Raw genomic sequence first — 20,830 nt, forward strand, 5'->3', positions numbered from 1 at the left:
CCTGTCTGTTAGTCAGAAATGTAAACCTGGTTCCTCTCCCTTCTCCAGCATCTGTCCCCGTCCTTGTTCATGTGTCTCCCATCTCGGCAGCAGAGTCTGCTCTATGGAAGTTCCCTTCACTCTCATTTCTAACTTTGGTGTTGTCCCTGATCCAGTGCCCATTGTTGTTTCTGTCCTTACTCAACGCCACTCCCTCAATCAGCTCTCATCGGACCCTATTGGTTGGCCTGTGCCTACCACTACCCTCTTGACTCTACAACCATTGGTGAATTTACCTATGTCCCTTCACCCTGATTTCACTGAATCTGAGCCTGATCTTTCCTAGTATCCTGTGTCCTCCTTTGCCTTAGATTTTTCTTTCTTTTTTTACTGTTAACTGTTGATCACTATGTCTATTCTTCACGAGAATATATGTGGTTTTATACCAATTTTAATAACTACAGTACAGCTTTTCATCTCGGTGTTATTGCTTTGTTGTCTCCAGGAACTGATGCTTGGTGTTCTTTGTTGTCTCCAGGAACTGATGCTTGGTGTTCTTTGTTGTCTCCAGGAACTGATGCTTGGTGTTCTTTGTTGTCTCCAGGAACTGATGCTTGGTGTTCTTTGTTGTCTCCAGGAACTGATGCTTGGTGTTCTTTGTTGTCTCCAGGAACTGATGCTTGGTGTTCTTTGTTGTCTCCAGGAACTGATGCTTGGTGTTCTTTGTTGTCTCCAGGAACTGATGCTTGGTGTTCTTTGTTGTCTCCAGGAACTGATGCTTGGTGTTCTTTGTTGTCTCCAGGAACTGATGCTTGGTGTTCTTTGTTGTCTCCAGGAACTGATGCTTGGTGTTCTTTGTTGTCTCCAGGAACTGATGCTTGGTGTTCTTTGTTGTCTCCAGGAACTGATGCTTGGTGTTCTTTGTTGTCTCCAGGAACTGATGCTTGGTGTTCATTCTGGTCACTTCCGTGGTCAGTTTTTCCTCTTTCCCTCCAGCTTCTCCTGGAACACCTAACTCTACTGCTCTCTTGGTGTGAATGATGTTCCTTTAATCCCTCTGCTTTTTCAATTCATGTTCATTCCTCTGTCACCCATATCTTTGAGTAAATGGTATACCTTGTTCCATATATTCCCTACATTCAGTATTCCATTTTCTCTTACTGATCATAAACACCTCTTGGTCATTACCAGAACCTATGTTCATTTGGGGTGATGTATAATTGTTGGCATACGCTCTGGGGGTGACCTGACAAATACCAGAGGCCATCTTCTAGGACCTTTCATCCTTTCCTCTCCATTCTCTCTTGAATAGTGGTGAGCAGACTCGTGTAGAGTTGCACCCTCTCCTCTATTGATTTTCTTTGCTCCTCTTCTATCTATATTGATCTGACATAAAGGTCTTCATTGATTTCATAGGTGACCAATTCCCTATGATTGTAACCCTTTTTCTGAGAGAAGCCCCTTCTGCTTCCTGGAGCTATCGAGCTAATATGCAATTCATTAGACCAGGGCATTAGTCATAGGAGTTTTAAGCCTACCGGGGGCCACACGCCAGAACCTGGCCCCCTCAGAGAGGCACAGGAAGCACTGGCCCTGGAAAACCACCATGTAGTTGGGGGTTTTCCTTATCTGCCATCGACCAGGGTTAGGCACCCAGAAAGGTAGGCATAACAAAACAGACCCCACATGGTGAGAAAATTGCAACCAAAAACCAAGCAGAGAGGCTTGCCTTCTCGCAGGCAAGCGAGAAGGCAACCATATTCGAGTTTCAACTCCCTCCAATCCCAAGGAAACAAGCAAACGTCACACCCCATTGCTGCGTCGCTCGTCCGCCTCGATTTCCTATGCAGTGTTTTCCCATAGTGGTGTCCTCTGCTGTTTGTGGTGTGGTGGCCAGGTGTACCTGAAATGTACCGGGGCTGCATGCACTTAGGGCAGCCTACCCTAAGTGCCCCATGAGTACTACTATTGTGTGTCAGGGTTTTCTTCCCTGTTGCATTCGGGACACCATTTCTGTAGGGGTTTTTGCTGCATCTACCCCGCCATTGTGGCCAACTGGGGTTTCGTGACCCTTGTTTGGCCTTGGGTACCCCTCCCTGTCCAGCTCGTTGCTGCCGTGGAGGGGCTTGGTGGGCGGCTGCCAGAGTGTGATGCTCCTTAGGGCGGTCCCCTGTCCTTTTGTAGCCTTGTGCTCCTGCTGCTGTCCTCACGAATTTTGCTGGACGCCTTTTCCTTTTCCTTCTGTTTCGTTTTTCTCCCCCCTTTTCTCCTATCTGCTCGTCGTTTCCTGCTGACCTTTTGTTTGTTTTGATTATTCCTTTGGACTTCTTCTATTTTGACATCCGGGTGATTGAGGAAGCATACTCTTGCACCCGTAGAACTGTAGTACCCAACGTCTCAAGCGAGGGGACCCTTTTATTGTCAATCCTCCTTTTGTCACTGAACCCGATCTCAACGGATTCACGGTTCTTAAGGTGGCGTTTGTGGGGTGTATACTCACGACGCACCCCTAGGGGGGCGCCGGCAAGATCGGCGATAGCTTCGTGTTGGGTGTCCTGCCTCTAATTGTGGCTCCATGATAGGGTGTGGGGGCACATTCGTGAATGAAAGTTTTTTTTCCTCGTTTCCATGGCTGATAATGTTTCCCTTGTACCTTCTCAGGCTCGTGGGGTGGGCGACAAAACCCCCGAGTCAGACTGTGCTGGAAGACCAGGCCCTGTAGCTCCCGCTGCATTGGGCCCCGACGACTTGACTACTCCCCTCAGCTTCCCTCCCTCCTCTGCGGTAGGGTTGAGTCCCCAGCCCCCAGTGGTGACCACCTCGTCCCCTGGCACGGCTTCGTCTCTCATTGTGACTACTGCGCCTTTTACCCCCCTTTTTCTCTGGGGGTTCTTAACGCCGTCCCCGCCATGGCCGCACTCGCACGATCCCTTCCCGTAATAGTACTTACAACGCCTTGTTTGGTCCCGCTACGTGGGCTAAATACTTTGATCTCCACCAACTGGATTCTACTCTCCTGAAGATTTCTCCCTCCATAAACACCTTGTTGATTCAGTAGATGCCTTTGTTACTTTTAACTCTACCAGTTACGGTACGTGTGTTGTCGCTGCTCCTTCTCAGGATGCAGCTACTCGCTTAGCCACTTTGTCCTGCATTGGAGAGACCCCTGTTCGGGTCTCCAAAACGCTTGGTTAAATGCCAGTGTTAGCACTGTTCTCCTCCCACACCATGTTGCAACTGGTGTTCGGGACCTCAAAGATTGCCATGAGGATATTAAACATATCCTCGAAGCCCAAGGCCATTCTGTCCTCCAGGTGGACACGTTTACTCGGCCCCCTCGTTGTCGCCGTGTGCCCCTTCGAGTTGTAAAAATCACCTTTGATAGTAGGGCCCTTCCGCCCTCTATTATTCTTGCTGGTGCCAGATGCTCCGTCCAGGAGTACAATCCCTCTCCTAGACTTTGCAATAAGTGTTGGAAGTTCTGGCACGGTGTCCTCAAATGCACCAGTACTGTGTATCTGTGCCCCTTGTGTGGGGACGATAGTCATTCTAAGTCCGAGTGCACTTCTCCCCAGGCTCGCTGCCTCAATTGCGGTGAAGCCCACCCTACCTTCTCACGCTCGTGTATGCACTACAAACTCGAGGAAGCCGTCCTCAACTTGAAGCACAGTGATTGTCTGTCTTTTCCTGAAGCGAGACACCAAGTTCGTCGTCTCACCCCTTTCGCGGGCGTCTCCTATGCTCGCGTGTTGCATTCTACCTCTCCTCGTCCTTCCCGTCTTCCTCAGTCTCACAACCGTTTCCAGGCCTTAAAGCCGACACACCCACCACCTCCTCCCCTATTCCTTTGCCTCCTGTCCCAGATAGTCTCCCTCCCGGTTCTCCATCTGCGGTTTCCTCCCTTCCTACCCAGTCCGCCATATCTCCTTTGTCTTCTTCCCCATCTCCCCCCCACTCTTTCTTCCCGACCCTCCCCCCAGTCTCTTGACTCTCTATGCCACCTGTCTGTCCAGGCTGATATCCATCATCCTCCCAGCAATCTTCGTGTTGTTCGCTCCCGTTCCTCTTCTGCTGAGACCATTGAGTCTGTTGCCCGGTACGTTGTTACTAGAACACCTGTCTCTTCGAGTCAGAAACGTAAGCCTGGCTCCTCTCCTTCCTCTCCGGCGGGTAAGAAGGTTCCGCTTTCTTCCTCACCCCCTCCCTCTGACTCTGTCACTACATCCCCTCCCATTTCAGTGGTCGAACCCCCTGTTTCTGATATGGAGGTTTGTTCCGTCCCTGATTCCCTCTCTGATTGCTGCCCTTCCTGAGGTGCACTCCCAGATTTCTGCCCCCCCCATTCCCTCCTCCAACTGTCCTTGCCTGCCCCTCTCAGTTGTCTCCTCCTCCGGACCCCGTCAGTCTGCCTCTGGTCTGTTCTCTCGCTCCCTTCCCTCTCTCATTACTAAGTTTACCCATGCCCCCTAACTCTGATTTTGCCGACCCTGCTCCCGATCCAGACCCTGATCCTGATCCTGAGATTCTTTAATAAACTGTGTTCCTCTTTACGTTTATTTCTTTCTTGTTCTCTGTTACTGTCCTTTCTCTTTGATAATGTCTATTCTTCAGTGGAATATTCGTGGATTTTATGCCAACTTCCATGAACTCCAACTTCTAATTACACAGTTTACACCACTTTGTGTTTGTCTCCAGGAACCAATGCTTGGTGCTCGTCTTGGTCACTTTCGTGGTTATTCCATTCTCTCTCCCCTCACAGCTCTTGCTGGGGCCCATAACTCTACTGCTCTCTTAATTCGTTCTGATATTCCCTACGTCACCCTACTTCTTCCGTCACCTATCCATTGTTCTGCTGCCCGTGTTTTTGTGGGTAAATGGTATACAGTCTGTTCCATTTATCTCCCCCCAAATGTCCCGCTTTCCCTTCCTGATCTTAAGCACCTCCTGGACTCCTTGCCAGTGCCGGTACTCCTTTTGGGTGATTTCAACTGTCGACATTCCCTCTGGGGTGATTTTCTGACAAACACCCAAGGCCGTCTTCTCGAACCATTCGTCCTCGCTTCTTCTCTATCCTTTCTGAATTCTGGTGAGCCCACTCATGTGGACTCTCGAACTCGCACCCTTTCCTGTCTTGATCTTTCTCTCTGCTCGTCGTCCCTTTACTTTGATTTCATGTGGCAGGTTCTTGATGACCTCCATAACAGTGATCATTTCCCCATCCTTGTTTCCTTTTTCTCTTTCCACCCTCCCCTTTCCTTCCCTAGGTGGCAGTTTGCCAAGGCTGGCTGGTGCCTATTCACCCCTCCGTGCTGCTCTCTCTGACCTCTCCTCTCTGCCTCTTCCTCGCGCCCTCCTTTTTTATGACACTGTCTTTAATGGTGCCCTCAGCTCTATCCCTCGCTCTTCCTCCCAGGGCACATGGAAGTGTGTTGCCTGGTGGAATGCGGACTGTGCTCGGGCTGTCCGCTGTAAGCGTGCAGCCTGGAGAAAACACCGCCGCCGGCAGACGGCTGATTCTTTTATTCTGTTTCGGAAGGCAAGTGCGGTGGCCTGTAGGACCATCCTTTACTGCTAAACGTGAGAGTTGGAAATCTTATGTTTCCACCATTACGTCTGATACTCCTCTACCGCAGATCTGGAAGAAGATCCGCAAGATTGCGGGCAAGTTCGTTCCCGATGTCTCGCCGGTTCTCACCTCCGTGGGACTCTTGTGGCGGATCCAGTGAAGGTCGCGGCCGAACTGGGTTCCCACTTTTCTTCTGTTAGCTCTGGTTCTCATCTTCCTCAATCCTTGCATCTTCGTAAGCCCGTTCTTGAATCTTATCCTTTAGATTTCTACACTCATCTCCGCCTTCCCTATAACGATCGTTTCTCTCTCTTTCTGAACTTCAGTTTGCCCTGGCCCTCTGCGGATCTACGGCAGCGGGCTCGGATGACGTTCATTATGAGATGCTTCGCCATCTCCCTCCCCCTCCGTGCACGTTTCAGTATTTACTGAATCTGTATAACCAGGTCTGGGAGTCGTCGTCCATGCCTGAGGACTGGCTCGATGCCGTTATGCTCCCTATTCGGAAACCAGGGTCTCTCTGTATGTCCCCTAAGGACTTCCGCCCTATAGCTCTCACGAGTTGTGTTTGCAAGCTGTTTGAGCGTATGGTAAATGTCCGTCTGATATGGTTCTTGGAACACCATCACCACCTCTCTCCTTCTCAATTTGGTTTTCGCAAGTGCCGCAGCACGACTGATGTCCTGGTGAACTTGGAGGTCTATATTCATACTGCTTTTGCTGCGAAGACCTCCGTTGTTGCTGTCCTTTTTGACCTGGAAAAGGCTTATGACACGACTTGGAGATACCATATTCTGTCCCAACTTCGTTCTTTTGGCCGTCGTGGTAATCTCCCTCTCTTCCTTCAAAGCTTTCTCTCTCATCGTACCTTTTGAGTCAGGCTTGGTGCCACTCTCTCTGCCTCTTTTCAGCAGTATGAAGGTGTGCCCCAAGGTAGTGTTCTGAGTACTACTCTTTTTCTGGTTGCCCTCAATAGTGTCCTTTCCTCCTTTCCTTCTGGCATCTTCTCCGCTCTTTATGTTGACGATCTTACTCTTTGCTGTCGGGGTGATGATTCACCTCTCCTTCAACGGCAGCTTCAACTTGTGATTAATGCCGTGTCATCTTGGGCCACCGATCATGGCTTCAAGTTCTCTACTACTAAGACTTGTGCCATGACTTTTACTCGGAAGCGGGTCATTCTTCGTTCCTCTTTGTCACTTTATGGTCATCCCCTTGAGTACAAAGATTCCACAAAGCTTTTGGGGTTATTCTTTGAAACTCGTTTGTCTTGGTCGCCCCATGTCTCTTACCTCCGTGTTGAATGCTCTAAGGCCCTTAACCTACTTAAGGTTTTGTCCCATACTTCTTGGGGAGCGGATAGGGGCATGCTCCTCTATTTGCATTCCTCTCGTTCTGTCTAAGCTCGATTATGGTTGCCCTGCATACTCTTCTGCTTCTCCTTCTACTCTTCGCCGTCTTGATCCTTTGCACCATACTGGGTTGCGCCTCAGCTCTGGTGCTTTTCGTTCAACTCCTACCCTCAGCTTGTAAGCTGACACTGGCTTTGTCTCTCCAGGATCGCCGTGATCGCTACAGTCTTCGCTATCTTGTGTGATCCTTACAGCATCCTCACTCTCGCCTCTATCGTGCTTTGACTTTTACCCCTCCTGTAGGTCCTGTTCCTCTTCACCACCTTCCTCTTTCTGTCCATTTGTCTCGCTTACAAGATTCTCTTTCGGTTCGTATTACTAATGTGTCTCCTCGTATTGTTCCCTCCTTGCCCCCGTGGAGGGTCCCCCTTCCCAAATTTTGTACTTCTCTGACCCGCATCACTAAAGCTTTTACCCCTCCTACAGTTCTGAAATGCCTCTTCCTTGAGCACTTTTCTTCCTCACTCCCACTCCGTTCCCATCTTCACCGACGGGTCAAAGTCTGCTGACGGTGTGGGCTACTCTGTTGTTTTTCCTGACCACACTTATATGTGTCGCCTTCCTCTGGAAGCTAGCATCTTCACAGCAGAACTCTATGCTATTCTTTGTGCTCTTCGTCTCCTGCTTTCCCGGTGGCAATCCTCCTTCATGGTAGTAGTTGACTCTCGTAGTGCCCCTATGGCTTTAGGGTCCTTTAATCCTGTCCACCCTGTGGTCATCGAGATTCAACATTGGCTGTTTCTTATCTCCAGTAAATTTAAGTCGGTTCCGTTTTGCTGGGTTCCCAGCCATGTTGGTGTCTCTTTAAATGAGCGTGCGGATGCTGCCGCTAAGGACGCTATCCGCACTTATCCCATCTCCCATAAAGGTATTCCTTATTCTGACTTTGACCCAGTTATTCATGCCTCCATCCTTGCCCGATGGCAGAGTTGTTGGTCTTCTGTTATTGGTAACAAACTGCGTACTCTTAAGAGTCATGTGTCCCAGTGGCCTTTCTCCTGCCACCGTAACCGGCGGTGGGAAACGGCTCTGGCTAGGTTACGTATTGACCATACCCGTTTAACTCACGGTCACTTAATGGAGCGCCACCCTGCTCCTTATTGTCCAAATTGCATTGTCCTTCTTATGGTCGTACATATCCTTGTTGAATGTCCTGACTTCCAGGACGAGCGTGTGTTTTGTTTTCCATCCGTCCCCCGAAGTCGCTTGTCCCTCGATAGAATTCTTGGCGACTCGAATACTTTTGATATCGTTCGTCTTATGCGTTTTTGTTCTCGTATTGGCATCCTTGGTGATATTTAGCCCCCTCTGATTATCCTGCACATTTGATGGTGCTACATAGCCTTCCCGGTTTGATGCCTTCTATTGATAATTACTTACTTCAACAAACCACCAGTTTTCTGTCCTCGTCGAAGCCACTAGGATTAGTGGCCCTCGGGTAAATCAGCTATTTTCTGACTAAACCTTTGTGCTGCCAACCCCTAGAGACTAGCATCTTCACGGCAGAATTTTGTGATTTTGTATGCTTTTGTCATTCTTTTGTCGCCCATGGGATGGGTATGGGGTGCATAATAAATAAATTAAAGGAAATCATTGTAGTTGACTCTTGCAGTGTCTTCATGGCTCTGGAGTCATTTAACTGTTTGCGTCCTGTGGTGGTCAAAATACAAAATTGGCCATTTCTAATCTCTAGCATATTTAAGACTTAAATCTACTACCACATTTCTTTAAATGAATGTGCTGACATTCAGCACCATCCAACTATGGATGGTCTCTACTAAAGAGACCATCCACAGTTGTCCTATTTCCCAAAAAGGGATTCCTTATCCAGATTTCTACCCTTTCGTTTATTCATCAATCTGCAACCTTTGGCAGTCATTGGTTTGGGGTGCCAGGTATCAAATTGTGCTCTTAAAAGACAACCTATCCCCTTGGCTTTCCTCCTACCATCAAAATAGATGGTGGGAAACGGCTCTGGCTATACTGTATTACATATTGACCATACACACTTAACTCATGGGCACTTAATGGAACACTGCCTTGCTTTTTATTATCCAAACTTAATTGTCCCACTTAGTCATGCACCTCTGTGTAGAATGTCCTGATTTTCAGTATTATCATGTATCTTGCTTTCCTAATGTACCTGGATAATATCCTTTGTGAATCAGATACCTTTCATATTGCTCACCTTATGTGTTTTTGTTCTGGTATTGGCATCCACAGGAAGTCGGATATATATTAGCATCCAAATGAATATCCAGCGACCTTGATGGTGCTACATTGTCTACCCAGCTTGGTGTCCTTCTTTTGATAACTATTACAGCCAGATTAATAATGATTTAAATACATATACAGTATAATTATTTATATAATCATTGTAAGTTCTACATAGGGGGACAGCTTCATATATTTCAGTTAAAGAATACTTAGTAAGCTTAGTTAACATTTATAAATCATGATTCTTGCTTCTATTGTTTCATTGATAGGCGTAATAGTTGTCTTAATAATGCTTCCCCCTCACTGTCTGGCCCGTTGCCGCCGTGAGGGGGCTTGGTGGGCAGCTGCCGGAGTGTGATGCTCCATGGGTCAGTCCTCTGTTCTTTTGCAGCCTTATGCTCCTGCTGCTGCCTTTACCAATTTTGCCAGACCCCTTTTCCTCTTCCTCATGTTTCATTGTTCTCCCCCCTCTTCTCCTATCAAATTGTCATTTCCTGCCAACCTTTTGCCTGTTTTGATTATTCTTTCGACCTTCTTTTGTTTTGACGCCCGGGTGTTTGAGGAGGCATACTCTTGCACCCGTAGAACTGTAGTACCCAACGTCTCGAGCAAGGGGGACCCTTTTATTGTCAATCCTCCTTTCGTCACTGAACCCGCTCTCGACTGACTCACGGTTCTTAAGGTGGCGTTTGTGGGGTGTATACTCACGACGCACCCCTGGGGGGCCCCGGCAAAATCGGCGATAGCTTCTTGTTGGGTGTCCTGCCTCTAATTGTGGCTCCATGGTGGGTGTGGGGGCACATTCGTGATTGAAAGTTTTTTTTCCTCGTTTCCATGGCTGATAATGTTTCCCTTGTACCTTCTCAGGCTCGTGGGGTGGGCGACCAAACCCCCGAGTCAGACTGTGCTGGAAGACCAGGCCCTGTAGCCCCCGCTGCACTGGGCCCCGACGACCTGACTACTCCCCTCAGCTTCCCTTCCTCCTCTGCGGTAGGGTCGAGTACCCAGCCCCCAGTGGTGACCACCTCGTCCCCTGGCACGGCTTCGTCTCTCATTGTGACTACTGCACCTTTTATCCCCACTCTCTCTCTGTGGGTTCTCAACGCTGTCCCCGCCACGGCCGCAATCGCACGATTCCTTCCCGTAATAATACTTACAACACCTTGTTTGGTCCCGCTACGTGGGCTAAATACTTTGATCTCCACAATCTGGATTCTACTTTCCTGACGATTTCTCCCTCCATAAACACCTTGTTGATTCAGTAGATGCCTCTGTTACTTTTAATTCCATCAGTTACGGTACGTGTGTCGTCGCTGCTCCTTCTCAGGATGCAGCTACTCGCTTAACTATCGCTTAACTACTTTGTCCTGCATATGAGAGACCCCTGTTCGGGTCTCCAAAAACGCTTGGTTAAATGCCAGTGTTGACACTGTTTTCCTTCCACACCATGTTGCAACTGGTGTTTGGGACCTCAAAGATTGTCATGAGGATATTAAACATATCCTCGAAGCCCAAGGCCATTCTGTCCTCCAGGTGGACACGTTTACTCGACCCCCTCGTGGTCGTCGCTGTCAGCCCCTTCGAGTTGTAAAAATCACCTTTGATAGTAGGGCCCTTCCGCCCTCTATTATTCTTGCTGGTGCCAGATGCTCCGTTCAGGAGTACATTCCCTCTCCTAGACTTTGCAATAAGTGTTGGAAGTTCTGGCACGGTGTCCTCAAATGCACCAGTACTGTGTATCTGTGCCCCTTATGTGGGGACGATAGTCATTCTAAGTCCGAGTGCACTTCTCCCCAGGCTCGCTGCCTCAATTGCGGTGAAGCCCACCCTACCTTCTCACGCTCGTGTATGCACTACAAACTCGAAGAAGCCGTCCTCAACTTGAAGCCCCATGATCGTCTGTCTTTTCCTGAAGCGAGACGCCAAGTTCGTCATCTCACCCCTTTCGCGGGCGTCTCCTACGCTAGCGTGTTGCGTTCTACCTCTCCTCGTCCTTCCCGTCTTCCTCAGTCACACAACTGTTTCCATGCCTTAAACCCGACCACACCCACCACCTCCTCCGCTATTCCTTTGCCTCCTGTTCCAGATAGTCTCCCTCCCGGTTCTCCATCTGGGGTTTCCTCCCTTCCTACCCAGTCCGCCATATCTCCTTTGTCTTCTTCTCCATCTCCCCCCACTCTTTCTTCCCGACCCTCCCCCCAGTCTCTTGACCCTCCATGCCACCTGTCTGTCCAGGCTGATATCCATCATCCTCAGCAATCTTCGTGTTGTTCGCTCTCGTTCCTCTTCTCCTGCTGAGACCATTGAGTCTGTCGCCAGGTACGTTGTTACTGGAACACCTGTCTCTTCGAGTCAGAAACGTAAGCCTGGCTCCTCTCCTTCTTCCTCTCCGGCGGGTAAGAAGGTTTCGCTTTCTTCCTCACCCCCTCCCTCTGACTCTGTCACTACATCCTCTCCCATTTCAGTGGTCGAACCCCCTGTCTCTGATATGGAGGTTTGTTCCGCCCCTGATTCCCTCTCTGTTGCTGCCCTTCCTGAGGTGCACTTCCTGATTTCTGCACCCCCTCTCCCCTCCTCCAACTGCCCTTGCCTGCCCCTCTCAGTTGTCTCCTCCTCTGGACCCCGTCAGTCTGCCTCTGGTCTGTCCTCTTGCTCCCTTCCCTCTCTCATTACTAAGTTTACCCATGGCCCCCTAACCCTGATTTTGCCGACCCTGGTCCTGATCCAGACCCTGATCCTGAGATTCTTTAATAAATTGTGTTCTTCTATACCTTTATTTCTTTCTTGTTCTCTGTTACTGTCCTTTCTCTTTGGTAATGTCTATTCTTCAGTGGAATATTCGTGGATTTTATGCCAACTTCCATGAACTCCAACTTCTAATTACACAGTTTTCACCACTTTGTGTTTGTCTCCAGGAACCGATGGTTGGTGCTCGTCCTGGTCACTTTCGTGGTTATTCCATTCTCTCTCCCCACCTCCCCCTCCCCAGCTCTTGCTGGGGCCCGTAACTCTACTGCTCTCTTAATTCGATCTGATATTCCCTTCGTCCCCCTACTTCTTCCGTAACCTATCCATTGTTCTGCTGCCCGTGTTTTTGTGGGTAAATGGTATACAGTCTGTTCTATTTATCTCCCCCCAAATGTCCCGCTTTCCCTTCCTGATCTTACCTTTTAAGCACCTCCTGGACTCCTTGCCAGTCGGTGCTCCTTTTGGGTGATTTCAACTGTCGACATTCCCTCTGGGGTGATGTTCTGACAAACACCCTAGGCCGTCTTCTCGAACCGTTCGTCCTCGCTTCTTCTCTATCTCTTCTGAATTCTGATGAGCCCACCTATGTGGACTCTCGAACTCGCACCCTTTCCTGTCTTGATCTTTCTCTCTCCTCGTTGTCCCTTTACTTAGATCTCACGTGGCAGGTTCTTGATGACCTCCATAACAGTGAACATTTTCCTATCCTTGTTTCTTTTTTATCTTTCCACCCTCCCCTCTCCTTCCCTAGCTGGCAGTTTGCCAAGGCTGGCTGGAGCCTATTCACCCCTCCGTGCTATTCTCTCTGACCTCCTACTTTTTCATGACACTGTCTTTGACGCTGCCCTCCGCTGTATTCCTCACTCTACCTCCCGGGGCACGCGGAAGTGCGTTCCCTGGTGGAATGCGGACTGTGCTCGGGCTGTCTTCTATAAGCGTGCAGCCTGGAAGAAACACCGATGCCGGCAGATAGCCGATTTTTTTATTTTGTTTAGGAAAGCTAGTGCGGCGACCCGTAGGACCATCCGTACAGCTACATGTGAGAGTTGGAGATCTTATGTTTCGACCATTACGTCTGATACTCCTCTGCCGCAGATCTGGAAGAAGATCTGCAAGATTGCGGGTAAGTTCGTTCCAGATGTCTCGCCGGTTCTTCACCTGTGTTACTCTTGTGGCAGACCCAGTGCAGGTCGCGACCGAACTGGGTTCCCAATTTTTTTCTGTTAGCTCTGGTTCTCATCTTCCTCAATCCTTCCTTCTTCGTAAGCCCGTTCTTGAATCTCTTCCCTTAGATTTCCACACTCATCTCCGCCTTCCCCTATAACGATTCCCTCTCTCTCTCTACACTTCAGTCAGCCCTGGCCCTCTGCAGTTCAACAGCAGCGGGCTCGGATGACATTCATTATGAGATACAAATACAACAACAACAAATACAAATTTTTATTCAGGTAAAGTACATACATACAAGGTAAGATACAAATGTTGATGGATTTATAGATAGAGCTAGTACATACAATGCCTAAAGCCACTATTACGCAAAGCGTTTCAGGCAGGAAAAACACTAAGACTAAAACTTAATACTAATTAAGATTAAAGTATAAATTGTGTTAAGAAAAAATAGAAAAAATGGAAAAAAGGGGGGGGGGGGGAAACATGGCAGAAAAAAAGCAAAAATACAATTTGGTCAACAAAACAACATTGTTTAACATTAGAAGACATGGGTTGACGTTTTGGGGGTGAGGTAGGTTACATTGAGTTAATTAGGTAGTATTTAGTTTTTATCTTAAACTGGTTGGGAGAGGTACAGTCTTTAACATAATTCGGAAGGTCATTCCACATTCAAGGTCCCTTGATTTCTAAAGCATTTCTAGTTAGACTAAGTCGTACTCTTGGAATATCAAATAAGTATTTGTTTCTGGTGTGGTGCTCATGGGATCTGTTACAACCTTCTAGGAAGCTTTTAAGGTCAGGATTGACATTACAGTTCAGCTTTATATATATATATAATACACATGAGAGGATGTGCAGGGACTTAATATCTAACATATTCAGAGATTTGAGTAAGGGTACCGAGTGATGACTGGGGCCAGAGTGAGATATTGTCCTAATAGCAGCTTTGTGTTGAGTAATTAGAGGATGTAAATGATTTTGGGTAGTAGAACCCCAAGCACAAATACCATAGTTAAGATAAGGATAGATGAGGGAGTAATAGAGAGTCACCAGGGCAGGGCGAGGTACATAATATCTGATCTTAGAAAGAATGCCAACAGTTTTTGAAACTTTTTTTGATATATTTAGAATGTGTCCCTGGAAATTCAGCTTGCGGAAATGAGAACGCCAAGGAATTTGCCATCTACTTTGTTACAAATTTGGGTATTGTTAATCCTGAGATTTATTTGATTTGAGGATTTATTGCCAAACAAAATATAGAAAGTTTTGTCAATTTTGAGGGTGAGTTTGTTGGCAGTTAGCCAGTGATGGACTTTATTTAGCTCAGTATTCACTGTGACATTTAGTGCAAGGGGTCAGGACTGGAGTAAATGAAGGTCGTGTCGTCAGCAAATAGAATTGGTTTGAGATGTTGGGAGGCATTTGGAAGGTCATTAATGTAGATGAGAAAGAGGAGAGGGCCAAGTATGCTGCCCTGGGGAACACCAATGTTCATGGGTAGGTTGGGATAAATTGAATTATTCACAGAAACATACTGGAGTCTGTCAGTAAGATAAGACTTAATATACTGCAGGGAGTGACCTCTGACTCCATAATGTTGTAATTTAAGAAGAAGGTTTTGGTGGTTAACAGTGTCAAAAGCCTTACGCAGGTCTACAAATAACCCAACAGGGAACTCATTTTTATCAAGCGCTATATGTAACAAGTTAATCATACTAATAAGTGCATCATTAGTGCCTTTTTTGGGTCTGTAGCCATATTGACAAGAGCTAGGTATATTGAGTTTATACTTCGCTATCTCCCTCCTTGCACGTCTCAGTATTTACTGAGTCTGTATAACCAGGTCTGGGAGTCGTCGTCAGTCCCAGAGAACTGGCTCGATGCTGTTGTACTTCGTATTTGGAAACCGGGGTCTCTCAGGACATCCCCTAAGACTTAAATTAAGCCCTATTGCCCTCACGAGTTGTGTCTGCAAACTCTTTTGAGCGTATGGTAAATGTTCGTCTGATGTGGTTCTTGGAACTCCATCACCACCTCTCTCCTTCTCAATTTGGTTTTTGGAAGTGCTCTAGCATGACTGATGTCCTGGTGAACTTGGAGGTCTATATTCGTTCTGCTTTTGCTGCAAAGACCTCTGTTGTTGCTGTCCTTTTTGACCTGGAAAAGGCTCATGGCACAACTTGGAGATACCATATTCTGTCCCAACTTCGTTCTTTTGGCCTTCGTGGTAATCTCTCTTCCTCCAAAGCTTTCTCTCTCGTTGTTCCCTTCGAGTCAGACTTGGTGCCACACTCTCTGCCTCTTTTCGGCGTTTCGGCGTTTCTAACCACCATAACCGGTGGTCAGAAACGACTCTAGCAAGGTTGCATATTGGCCATATACGCTTAACTCACGGTCGAGTGTGAGTTAAGCATAATGGAGTGCCGCCCTGCTCCTCATTGTCCCTCTTACAGTCGTGCATATCCTTGTTGAATGTCCTGACTTCCAGGACAAGCATGTGTCTGGCTTTCTGATCGTCCCTCGCAGTCACTTGTCCCTCGATAGAATTCTTGATGAATCGGAAGCTTTTGATATCGTTCGCCTTATGTGTTTCTGTTCTCGTATTGGCGTCCTTGGTGATATTTAGCACCCTCTGATTATTCTGCACATTTGATGGTGCTACATAGCCTTCCCAGTTTGGTGCCTTCTTTTGATAATTACTTACTTATCCAAGATATATTGTTGCAAACAGGTTATATTAACTTAGGATTGGATAGGTTAAGTAAGGTTTTGTTTGGTTATGTTTGGGTTGGTTGGTTAGGTTAGGTAGTGTCACACGCTGCTCACCTTGGCCTTGTGTGACATGAGGTTACAGTTAAACAGCGGGGGATCGTGCTACTGATCCTATAACCCCATGCCGTGAGACTTCACTCCCTCCACTAGTGTCACATATCACCCCAGGGAGCTCTCCTAGTCATGCCTCAAGACCGGTCACCACTTGACCTTGGACCCAAGGGGGAGAGGAGAAGGCCCAGCCTACACTACTAAACTCAATCCTGCAGTATGTGACTCCCTCACCGGGCCTGCCCACCTATGTGTGCAGAGAATTTGCCGGACTTCCGGCCGTAGCCTCACTTCCACCTCTTATCTTCTGGTCGCCAGCTGGGTAATTCTCTCAGCGTCCCAGCAACGCTGTTAGTTCGAATATAATATATTTACAGCAGCCTAGGACCATACTATATGCTGCCAATACTAGAATTCAAATGTACAGTCATGTTGCCAACTCAGGGTCACTCTTTAGGGAATGCCAGTACCCGTGTTCAAATCTAATATCGTGTTGCCAACACAGGGTCTCTCTCTATGCCATGCCAGTAACAGTACAGTATAATCATGTTATTAATCACAAAGCTCAATGAGATGGAGGTTACACCAAAAGCAGTGATAAAATAATAAAGTTTACTCAAAGTAAACTACAACACACGAGATACATGTAAGGATTTATGGAAATAATAGCAATAATGGTGACAGCAGCGCTCCTCTGGTGGCTGCCGGCAGCTCACATCAGCTGATGAGTTAAGGGGATCACTGGGCAACTTCATCCACGTCACTCCTCACTCCTCCACGGGCCGGCCACACGCTGTCTTCACCAATCAGTGGAATAATATATACGTGCTGTCCCTCAGCCTAATCTACTCCTATGACTTATATGCACTCTAATAAATGCCTAAGCATAATAATAATAATAATAGGCCTATCTTGCCTAACAACCAAGGGAAATATGGGAGGGAAAATTGATCTACCTTAACATATCCTGTCTTCAGACGCTTAGGCTCCAGTCGCCGTTCCCTAGGTACACCGTTCCTCGCGTTGTTCCCAGCGTTCCAGAAGCATCACCAGTCCATGGGCGTCATGAAGATCCTCGTCATCTCCGTGCTCATTCCCTGAGTGAAGTTTCTGGGCGTTAGCTCGTCCAGTCGTCACTGCACACGTCGTCCCCTCAAGCAATCCTTTACCGAGACCACACTCAAGGATTAGGATGTATCTTCTCCCTTCTGAGTTTCTAGTGGACTGTGATCCAATCACCACAGCTCTGAATGCTTTGGAGTTCCACTGACGGTGAGTCACTCACTCCTCCAGCCGTCGTAACTCTCTCGACTTCTCCGAGACTATTTGCACACGGTCCTCGGCGCCCTTACACCACTGGATTAGGCTTCCTCACACTTCCCTGAAGTACTGCAGTCCTTGTTAGTCACTATACATTCGTCAGGATGTGTATATCCACTTAAGGAGGCTCTTAGACCTCGGAACTCTGAGAGCTCAATCGGCGCATGTCCGCTCTCAACGAAGCGCCAAGTATCACTGAGCGCCTAGAGCGCCAGGCCAGGTCTCTCGGTGACGTCACAGACCCAGGGGCAGGCTCTGACTGGTCAACGAAGTCATGTGACCTCAGCCAGCCAATCACCGACCGGCGGGGCGTCGTACACAAAATGGTGGATTTACAGGCCAGGCGGCGCCATTTTGTTGTACCCAGGGCGCGACTTTTCTACTTCCCTGCAAATTTACAAATGCAAATTTCTCTCCAAATAAGCAACCATTTTGGAAGCCTCATACCTCAAAAGATTCCCTGCACCTCAGAGAACCTGGAGGTAAGCTGATTATGACTCTTACAGCTGGCATATGGGAGAAACTGGAGAGGGCACCGTCACAGTAGGTACAGGAGGCTGATATGCCAGCAATAACTCTTTAGGCAACAATGTGTCTAGGATAAGTTGCTCCACAACATTGTCACTTGGACTGTCGACTTGCTTTGGCGTCACCAGCAGCTTATTTTCGTCTAATTTCGTTATGAAATGATACTTTTTCAGAGTAAAAATATGTTTTTCCATGTTCTACATTCAGTACCAACATTATAATGAGTAAATATATCATATTTATTCATTACTAACATAATGCCATTAAACTTTGGTTGGCTTTGAGTGACTTTGGGTAGCTTTGGGTAATTAAGCAAACCCCATGACAAATCACACATCAGCCAGCAGACGACGCTACGAGTACGACGCCACCTCCCTCACCAAAATGGCTCCTTCCAACATACTCCTGTTGCTGTTAATACACTATATACACACATTGTATATACCCACGTACATGTGTGTTCACCATAGTGAACCACTAAGCTAGTATGGTGAGCAAAACAAGAGTGGCTGCCACACACAGTGATGCTACCTCGATTCCCTCCCTCCCTCACCAAAATTCCTCCTTCCACAATACTACGCACAACACTATCAGCACAATCCTGCTATTATCACAATCCAAGGGCGCCTGACAGCTGGGTGGACAGCGCTTCAGATTCGTAGTTCTGAGGTTCCGGGTTCGATCCCCGGTGGAGGTGGAGACAAATGGGCAAAATGTTTCTTTCACCCTGATGCCCCTGTTACCTAGCAGTAAATAGGTACCTAGGAGTTAGCTGCTATGGGCTGCTTCCTGGGGGGTGGAGGCCTGGTCGAGGACCGGGGCACAGGGATACTAAGCCCCGAAATCATCTCAAGATCCTGGTCATTAAATCCTGTAAATGAATAATTGACCACAAGTTTATTTTGTAAAGAAACATAAGAAGTCGTTTGAAGATTCCTAGATGGATGAAATATTGCTGTGGTGCTGTGGCTAGCACTGTGAACATTGTGAACAGCATTGATTCACTGATATTTGAACATTGTACACAGTCATTATCACACTCAGGCTCTTCTGTAATACTATCATGGCTATATAAGTCCAGTTACATATGTATTTTGATATTATTAGGCAATGCTGTGGTCACAAGCTGAACAGCAATGCTGTGAGCTCATGCTGCATGCACCAGCCTTGGTTGCTCACTCAGTGTCACTGAGGCTCTCACAGCCGGGAATGTGGCCCCCCATGATTTTATTTTTAAATGGCGTCTGTTTACAAGAGCCCTGAGGAAGCTGATGTGAACCCCGTGTAGCCAGGGGAGTTTTGAATCATACGCTATACACTACCTGTAAGATCCCGGAGGCGCGTTGCGCATACCCCGTTGAGCGCCTGTAGGCGCGTTATACAGTTCAGTGGTTAAGTAATGTGAAAAGTCTAACAGTTAATAATTAAAATTGGCATTGTAATTGTCAATCCATCCTTTGATACTGGATAACAAAATGATAATATATCTTTATTTTTGTTTATTCCAAATGATTTCATATAAAGTCTCATAGGGAATATTTGTGTTATCAGGTGAAATTACAATTATACACACCTTTATAAACATGTACTCATATAAACATGTACTCATATAGGAGTGTCAACATTTAAATATGAAATGGAACTATTAGTTGACAACTTTACCAATAAACAGCAACTCTTAAAGAAGCATCAAACATTTCCTCAGTTATAGAAAATCACTACTTATTACAAAATATAGATGGAAAAGGCACATTAATAAAACATGCTACTATTTGCAACTGCTAATGTTAAAGTGAATCTTTACAAAATATCACATCAGTAAATGTGAAGAACATTATCTTAAATATATATTTATCATTTTGATTGTAAAGGACAGAAATGTTTCTACTTTGAAAAATCTACATCATAAAATCAATATTAAATGTAATGCATTTTTGGGGGGGGGGGTGTGAGCCCCAGTGGCTCCCAACTACTAGGTCACATCAGCCATGTTGTTTTGTTTAGCCTACTGGGGACTAGAGCTAGAACCTGGCCCCTCACAAAGGTGCAGAGAGAAGGTGACTCTCTGCCACCCCACCAGGAAAACATATGGAAATTCAGTGCACCAATCTTGACCACTACTAGTACTGGATTCAATGAGACCGAAACCTCAAAACTGCCAAACTCCAATGTAAAATGATCAAATCTCTTGAAACAAGCATGAGCTTGTTAGCACTCCCCTCCTCCCCCCCCCCCACCACCACCACCATCTGGGGAGCCCTACAGCTTTCAATCATTTCCAGCCTTCCACACCAGTTCTGAAGCAGATGTGCAGATGACATCCACCAACTGACAACCTGGGAGAGAGGGAATTAGAAATCCACCGGGACTTACCCAGAAAGAGGCGTTTCATTACATTCAACACTGGTTTTCTGGAGAAATGTAGGATCTTTGTGGCATCCTGAAGTTAACTACCCATGGAGAAGAAAGAGGGACACAACCAGGAAGGAAGAGAAGTCGCAGGCAGTCATGATCTCATAGTCAAGACAAAGACAAAACACTTGGTCTAACCCACAAAATATCTACCGATGCAGAATCAGCGGCATGAAGGTAGTAGAGGAGAACTGCCACTGGGCACAGCACATGATGCTCCTCCTGGCCTAACTACACGGCAACAACCAAAGGAACCCCCCCCCCCCACCCTGGAAGCACGTCAACTCGAAGAATTGGAGGGATAATCAGGGCTTGAAGGACTAACCAAGCAGGACATCGAGGCACTGGGGATGCTGCAGGACACAAAGTAGACTGACACTGCCAGGTCAATACAACTGTGAAGATAAATCTTAAGGTACAGTGTGAACAAGTGTGCGTAACACCAGTGAGCCCCAACCAGCCAAATACTTGTTCCAACCAAAGGCCTAGACAGAAGGACACAAAAGTACCTCTATTTGTCTTAGGCGAGGCCACCTTAAAGTGGTCTGACCTCTTAAAAAAGCAAACTCCCAAATACGCCAGAGAAGAGAACTCTGTCAGTGCAGCACCAGGGGAACACTCGGAGAAGGTAAGCATGAGCACATGTAGCTTAAGT

At 47.2% G+C, this 20,830-nt stretch overlaps 1 protein-coding gene across 1 annotated transcript; it reads right to left on the reverse strand.

Moving 5' to 3' along the window:
* Positions 1-452: 452 nt before the first annotated feature.
* LOC138357224 (uncharacterized) lies at positions 453-1,246 on the reverse strand. Its single transcript, XM_069313884.1, has 2 exons — positions 1,096-1,246; positions 453-916 (listed from the first exon to the last, which is right to left on the reverse strand). The coding sequence occupies exons 1-2, from the start codon at positions 1,244-1,246 to the stop codon at positions 453-455; spliced, it is 615 nt and encodes a 204-aa protein (XP_069169985.1).
* Positions 1,247-20,830: the final 19,584 nt, after the last annotated feature.

The sequence above is a fragment of the Procambarus clarkii genome, chromosome 76 (assembly GCF_040958095.1).
Source record: "Procambarus clarkii isolate CNS0578487 chromosome 76, FALCON_Pclarkii_2.0, whole genome shotgun sequence".
In the NCBI taxonomy this organism is placed as follows: Eukaryota; Metazoa; Arthropoda; class Malacostraca; order Decapoda; family Cambaridae; genus Procambarus; species Procambarus clarkii.

What these genes read in the sequence shown, in the direction of transcription:
- LOC138357224 (XM_069313884.1), bottom strand. Translation starts at nt 1,246, where the DNA reads ATGGCCTCTGGTATTTGTCAGGTCACCCCCAGAGCGTATGCCAACAAT. An exon ending in TAGGGAATATATGGAACAAG is followed by an intron (nt 917 to 1,095) that starts GTATACCATTTA and finishes ACCAAGCATCAG; the next exon opens with TTCCTGGAGACAACAAAGAA.